The following is an 8,073-nucleotide window of genomic DNA, read 5'->3' on the forward strand; positions in this document are numbered from 1 at the left end:
GATTCGGGAGAGAGGTGCACAAAAGAAATTACTTTTTTGTATGTGATGTTAAATCGAATAAAAAGTTGGAAGGAAAGAAAATGTGTACGAGAAATAGTCTGGATGAAAGAAAAGACACGAACTAAAACCAATAGACAGCATGTCAATTCAATATGAAAAGCTCGGACAAAAATAGGAGAAAGAACTAAAAAAGAAAAAGAAGGAAGTGTTTACAAAAAGAAGATAAGTTAGCGAGAAATAGTGATAGGGAAGTGAAACAGCAGAAGGAAAAAAAATAGGAAACAGGATAGTTGAAAGAAAACGTTGAGAAATCTGAGATAAACTGAACAACACACACACACACACACACACACACACACACACAAATAATTATAAAACAAAGATATTCGTAAATACGAAACGAACACTTTCCGGCAGTATTTATTTAAACATTAAGATTTCACTTTTTCGTGGGTTAACGATTGGAATCTCCATGTTTCGAAAAATACGATTCAATTTCCATCTCGGCTTGAGCGTTTGTATGTCTGGCCACACGGCTGATATGTTATGTATCAGAACAGTCTGTTTGTGGATGACTACGGAAGAAGTAAAGGCTCATATGTTTACCCCCGGAAAGGAAGAACTCTCTGGTGTCGAAAAACGTTTGTAAATAAGCAATGCGTACGTGTTTTTTTTTTTTTTTTTTTTTATCATTTAAATCGAGGAATTATCAGATTTGAATGATTAAATGTAAATACTGTGTTTAGAAAAATCATATTTCATTGGAAATATATGATTTTTTTAAAATTAAAAATCAAAAAAGGTTTTAAAAGAATAGAAGTTTCCGTCCCGACCAGATTAATACACGTGCATTTTAACGTCTCTATTTTTATTCGCTAAATGTGACTTTGTAAATATTATTTTCAAAGAGTATTTAAAATATATAAAAATAAAAACACACACCAACAAAACAAAAAAGGAAAAAACCCTGCTTCCAAGACGTTATTGAAATAATTTTTTTTTTCAGGACTATGCTCACACCCTGTCGGAAGATCGGAGGTTGGTATGAAATAGTGTCAATGGTTTTTGTAAGACAAGACAAAAACATCGAAAATAAATATGAAATAAATAAAAGTAGGAAAAAATAAGGAGAAAAGAAAGAATCAGACGAAAGAATGTGATGTTAGAAGAAAAAGAAGAAGAAGAAGAAGAAGAAGAAGAAAGCCACGTGATTTTTACGGACGAGGTCATCCATTAATTTTATGGTTTTGTATAATATCGATGCATGGGAGAAAGAAAATTTGTCTAGTTGCGATCTAACGCACGCCTCCTACTCTCGGCTAAGCGAGTGGCTGAGACAAACCCAAACAGAGCCAACTACTGCCACAGCCACCACCACAACGAAAGCAAGAAGGAGAACAGCAACAACAACAACAACAACAATAACAACAAGAAGAAAAGGCAACAAAAGTTATCAGTTGATCATTTTTTGATACCAAACCGAAAATTTCTGCCTATGAACGATGTCACACGAAGACAACAGCATGGATGACAGCCTAGTGGTATGTTTTTTTTTTTTTTTTTTTATCTATATCTATATCTATATCTATCTATCTATATATATATATATATATATATATATATATATATATATATATATGCATGTATGTGTGTGTGTGTGTGTGTGTGTGTGTGTGTGTGTGTGTGTGTGTGTGTGATTTCAATATCTACATTTAATTGCTAATGCTGCACTGTAGAAATTGCGCTCAGATTGTGGAATATACTACGGTGCATATGATACGTACGTACGAAAATAACCTTTTTGTTTTGTTTTCAGTTTTAAATTGTTTTGTTTAAAGATATCGAGTTAGTTTAAGATTTAAAGTATGCTTGTATGTACATTGTAGAACATTAAATTTAAGTTTATTAAAGGAATGCAAGTCCCAAAAAGATAGTTGTTGACTGTCACACACACACGCACGCACACACACACACACGCACACACACACAAACACACGTAAATACACACACACGCCCATATACTCACGCACACACACGCACATACATATATATGTTATGTACGCGCACACCTGCATAGTTCATACACACATGCGCACACACATCGCGTTAATCTTAAAATGTACAAAGCAATCATAGACAAATAAATACACCTGTATATATTCATCAACGCACGCACGCACACACGCACGCATATTTATATATGCATATATATGGATACAATTAAGAAAGAAAACGAAATAATCTTTTATAAGTACGCTTTAATCTCTCGCGATGCATTAAAATCTAACGTTTGTTTTGTAAATTGCTTATAATGTTGCATTACTCAGTGCAAGTTTGTCGATTGGTTGGGTATTCATCTTGAAAATATTTTGTTTATGGATGTGACTTCTGCTGCTTTATTTAAATAATAAACTCCGTTCCCCCCCTTCTTTTTTCCTCCCCTTCTTCTTTCTCTTCCTCCTTTACTCTCTTTCTTTCTCTCTCCTCCTTTTCGAAATATAGTTTTGTCTGTCGGTCCTGTGTTCATCTCTAGATGCGTGTCTTGTTTGTACAGGAATTCCAGTTCGCTGCTGTGCGCATGTGCATCCTGACTTGGGACTGATGCTTTTGGGATTGTTTTTATTTAACTCTGATTTATTTTTATTTATATATAAACACTAAAAACAAACAAATTAAATTTATTTTTGATTTCCCCACTCTATTAACATTGATTTTCGGACACAGGCTCTAATCATTTAAACAACAGTATTTATAAACAAACGATACACTCATCGTGAAGTTTTTGTTCGTTTTTAGGAACTGAATCTCAACCCAACATTTCCGGAAAAGCTGTTCAGTTCCATCAGACTTGGTCGTCTATTTGCTTTCATGACATTTGATTTTTATAACATTTTGTTTTAGGTTTCATTTCAATTTCAATATCGATTTTTAGAGCAAAAAAAAAAAATCTTTTATGCACACATCCCATGTTTATTGTGGTGAAATTCATACTAAATACATTCATTCAAAAATGTTAATATAGTTTTAAGAGATAAAAGACGAATCATGACCTTATGGAATATAAGTTCATGATTACTTTATTACATGCGAATATTTTTCTACCGTAAATTTAAAAATAATTTCTATAATTATTTATTATTGCATATATCTAATTTTTTTCTACGATTTTTTTGTTCATCTAGCATTTACCGATATGGTACAAAACATAATAAAAAATAATTAATATTGATTATTATTTTTGTGTGTGTAAATGACATCAATCTTATATAATCATAGACTTGAATACTGTTTTGTATATATATATATATATATATATATATATATATGTGTGTGTGGGGGGAGGGGGTACGTTGCCTGTAAACGATACAATCCGAAACATCTATGCACATATGTAGAAAAAATGTTTGTGTAAAATGTTATACTAAACAATTTACTATACTATATTGTATTGCTATATTACTGTATTTTATACTCATATTATTAAATAATATATATATATATATATATATATATATATATGTGTGTGTGTGTGTGTGTGTGTGTGTGTGTGTTCGATTAAAAATTGTAACAACAGTACTCGATACATAAACACTATTCGTAACAGAATACAATAATAAATGATTTAAACACAAACGTTTAATATATCCTGCTTAATAAACAGACACACACACACACACACACACACACACACACACACACATATATATATATATATATACATATATATATACTAGCAGGGCGCCCGGCATTGACCGGTCGTGAAATACGCTTAATTATGATATTTTAATAGATATTTCGTACTTATTATTATATTTTATTGGACCCAATATTTAATAATGGTTGAAAAATTTTAAAATAAATCATGTGTCACCAGCGAGAATCGAAACTAACGAGATATTTTTTCCTTTGATGTTATACCTGAGCTATATAGACATGTTTGCTGCAAAGTGCAAAGTTAAACATTAAAACATGAACGAACAGCTATTAAGTTACGCATGCATATTCATAATGCCGTCGTTTGACTTTTCCCCGACTAATATAAAGTTTTGCATGGGTTAGAATAACCTATATATTAAGTTTCATGTCTTTAGACAAAAACTAACTGGGAGTTTGGTAGGCAATGTTTTTAAAGGCACACACATACACACACACATACATATATATGTGTATGTATATATATATACATATACGCATACATAAATATATATAGAAGGAGGTTTCCTTTTACTATAACGTTTTTAAGCAAATATTACGCGAGTTTTAATCATGTAGAATATCTGCATATAATTACGCGTAATAGTTAAAGATGGTCATCCTATAAGAAAACCGAAAAAAATAATAGGGAATTAATTAAAATGAACGTTTAAAATATATGCAAATTAGCTAGATCTTTTCCAGATGAATGCGATTCCATGGCCCATATATATATATATATATATATATATATATATATAATGCATAGAAGGGAGGGGACCTTGTGTCACATTTTGCTTTTGTGGGAAAACAAATAAATACTAATAGAATGAATGGTTTTTAATAGGAATATCAATACACATTTTTTTAATAAATTTATAGGAGTGTAGATAGGTAGATAAAGATAGGTTATAAACATATATGGCAAATAAGCCACGTAGAGTTTAACCTGACGAGTCCCTATGGGGATGAGACGATAGAAATTCTGTGTAATTCAATTGCTATATATTTTTTCTTCTAACTTATTACCTAGCTCTACTCAAGATATTAGGCACTGTTGAGGGAAATACTGAAAATCGATATATAAATGCTTAGTCTTTAAAATGGAATAATAATAATTATATATATATATATATATATATATATATATATATATATATATTATATATATATATATTATATATTAGTTCAGATAAGAGAATCATTATAGACATTTTATTCATCTTCAGCATTTTACACTATTCAAGAAAATAAACAAAAAACCCCCAAATATTTTCAGTGTAATTGACGATAAAAATCATCATGTCACCACTGCTACTAATATTTCGCTCAAAGGCAAGGTCCAAAAAAGAGTCTATAACCTCACGTTATCAATCAAACCAACATCTCCCTCATCGCCAAAATGTTGCATCCCTGTGTTTGTTTTACAAGTATTCATATGAAATGGGATCAGAAGAACTCAAAGCACGTACTTTCTCGACGTAAATATCCCCAGTTAACTCAACAAGCAACAGAATACTATCCTTACACTGTAGAGATCTCTAGATGCTTAAAGATTTCTACTCTATTAGTTTCGTCCTTCGAATTACTAGACTTTGGGATTTTCAGTCGATTTCCTGATTTTCTAATAGTACTGCATTAATAGTACTGGCATGCATAAGTTCAAGTGTAATGTGAACAGACATTATACTGTTTTAATCTCTATATAGTGTACCTGCAGATTTGGCTCCAAACTGTAGCACCTTATCTCAAGTGATACTGTGCCTTGTTTGATGTGAAATAACATTAATAAAAAAGCAGAATATCAATATTTTTCATGAATAATAATGCGATTATGTTTTACACTTGTGAATGTTTCATTCGACAAGCATTTTTATAAACAATAATTCAATCATGCAAATATCATTATTAGTACAGCTTTCATTGTATGCATACTTTCATTATATCAATGTTTGTGTAGATTTTGTATGAGGGATCGTGTATAAACACACACACACACACACACACACACACACAATTCTTTACTATGCATATGAATGACTAACACATGAAATATTACATATACTCCATAAGCTTTATCTGAAAGAAATTACAAATATACTATCCATAATCTTAAATACTCAACCTAAAAGGGAAGAATATAATTTCTAACATTCAAAAAACAAATGACTAACGTAAACTGTCAGAAGTAGTTTAATAACATCCTAATTTTAAATTGAAAACAAACAAAAAATACATTTGCGATTAGAATGATAACAATTATTTGAGAATAATGAATGAAAACAATATAAATTGTTACAATGATGTGTTTTTGTATAATGATCGAACTCCAGATTGCAGTCAGCTGAAAAACGCCTTAGAAGAAATAAACATTTACCATGAAAATTAAATTGAGAAATGACCAGTTAAATACAATTCAGTATCGGTTTTGTATATTGTTTTTATACTGATGGTTCAGCATTTAACAACGCCAAAAGCCATTCCAGAATAATGGTTAATGAAATTAAGATGTACTAAACTTATATCCCTTCTGTGACTAAGTATATTATTTACACATGGGATATTATACACCCGTACATACATTACTTTCCTGGTAGACAGAGTGGGTCTTCTCCACATTGTATGCAGCGCTCGTCTGATAATCAGATATAGTTGCGTCGGTTCCGACAAAATTGTCCATAAACACAGACATACACACATTTATACGAACGCACAAAACAAGACTAATCTAACCTTTTCATTATATTCACGGGCTGTCGTGTTATAAGCTAAGATTAGTCACACTCGCTCTATGATAGGGATCATGTGTTGTCACAAATGCCTGTAGATGACACTATATGCATGAGCACTTATTCAAGTAACATATTTCGGCATTATGTGCACGGGCATCTTTCTCTCTCTCTCTCTCACACACACACACACACACACACACACACACACACACACACACATATTTGTTTTGTTATTGCTTTTAACAAAAAAGACGGAGAAACAGTTTCGAGTATCTACGATAAAGCATTTACCTAAATGCTAGAAGCAGTTACTTCGTTTACGCTCTAATTAAAAACAAAATGAGTAAAGTATAGAAGCAGGTCAAATATACTGACAATAATTAAGCTATGCGGAAACGTTTATGTCTCATGTATATGCAAAATCATCTGTGGCATTTATCCTGATGCAATTCCCTAGGGAATGAAATATATGCGTTTATGCATAACTTAATTGCCATCTGCTTATCTATATCTAGCTAGCTAACTTGAGAGATAGGTACATAAATACATCACATCGTTTATATTCATATTGGATTAATAAGCAAAAAAAAAAAAAAAAAAAAATACAGAAAGGAAAACGGTACATATCAGCATTGACATTGCGATTTTATATATAATTTTTGACGGTATTATATGTTAATTATATATTATATGTTAATGTTTTAAAATAAAACATTTATATATATATATATATATATATATATATATATGCATGTTCTTATATATGTATACATTAAGATATATATATATATATATTTCAATATATGTATATACAAATATATATACATATAACATATACGCAATGTAATATATGCATAAAGCATTTAGACTACACACAGACCAACGCACACATACCCACCTACACACACACAGACTCACCTACACATAGACATACACACACACATATATATATATATGTATGTATAGATAGATATATAAACACACATGTGTTACACAAAATAATAAATGTATTTCACAATACATACAGCCACCTCTATAGACACTCGCATATCTATCTGTCTATGTATATATCTATTAATTCATTTGTCTCTCTCTATGTATAAATATATACGTATATACATATATATGTGTGTGTGTGTGTGTGTGTGTGTGTGTGTGTGTGTGTGTGTATCTATTTCTGTTGCATTTTACTTTAGTCAGAGTTTTCTAAAATCCCTGGCTCCCTTCCTGGGGGCTAACACGTGATTTCTATATGAAACACATTTCTCCCATAGCTACCAATCACTGAATTAGTAAAAAGTTGAGAATATAATTTTTCTTTCCCAAATTGACAATATATGTCTGTATGTGTAATAAAACTTTTAAAGTGAATCGTTCGTTTATTTATCTTAATCCTCTCTTTAATTTCTTTTTTACAATTTTTTAATATATTCTGTCAGAAAGTGACATTTTTATCACACCTAGATAGTTATGAAAATATATATCTAGATGTATATGAATATATATCTAGATGTATATATGTATATATGTATATGCATATATGTACATGCAATGTGTATATATATAAATATATGTGTGTGTATATATGTATGTGTGTATGTTTGTGTATGCGTATGTATTTCTCTTTCTCCCGCATAGTCATTTATAT

At 30.6% G+C, this 8,073-nt stretch overlaps 1 protein-coding gene across 6 annotated transcripts in view; it reads left to right on the plus strand.

Annotated features, from left to right (window-relative positions):
- Positions 1-342: 342 nt before the first annotated feature.
- Positions 343-8,073, plus strand: part of LOC145239867 (AT-rich interactive domain-containing protein 3C-like) — a 420,808-nt gene continuing 413,077 nt past the window's right edge. For 2 of the 6 annotated variants that reach the window (XM_080103441.1, XM_080103443.1), the window contains exon 1: positions 343-1,541. In XM_080103441.1, coding sequence (XP_079959567.1) covers positions 1,503-1,541 — 39 coding nt within the window. In that variant the 5' untranslated portion in view covers positions 343-1,502. Of the gene's footprint in view, positions 1,542-1,701; positions 1,781-8,073 lie in introns of those variants that run through there. The other 4 variants (XM_080103444.1, XM_080103446.1, XM_080103440.1 and 1 more) reach the window with 3 other exon arrangements.

Source organism: Euprymna scolopes, chromosome 19 (assembly GCF_053919585.1).
Source record: "Euprymna scolopes isolate OS-2025 chromosome 19, ASM5391958v1, whole genome shotgun sequence".
NCBI lineage: Eukaryota > Metazoa > Mollusca > Cephalopoda > Sepiida > Sepiolidae > Euprymna > Euprymna scolopes.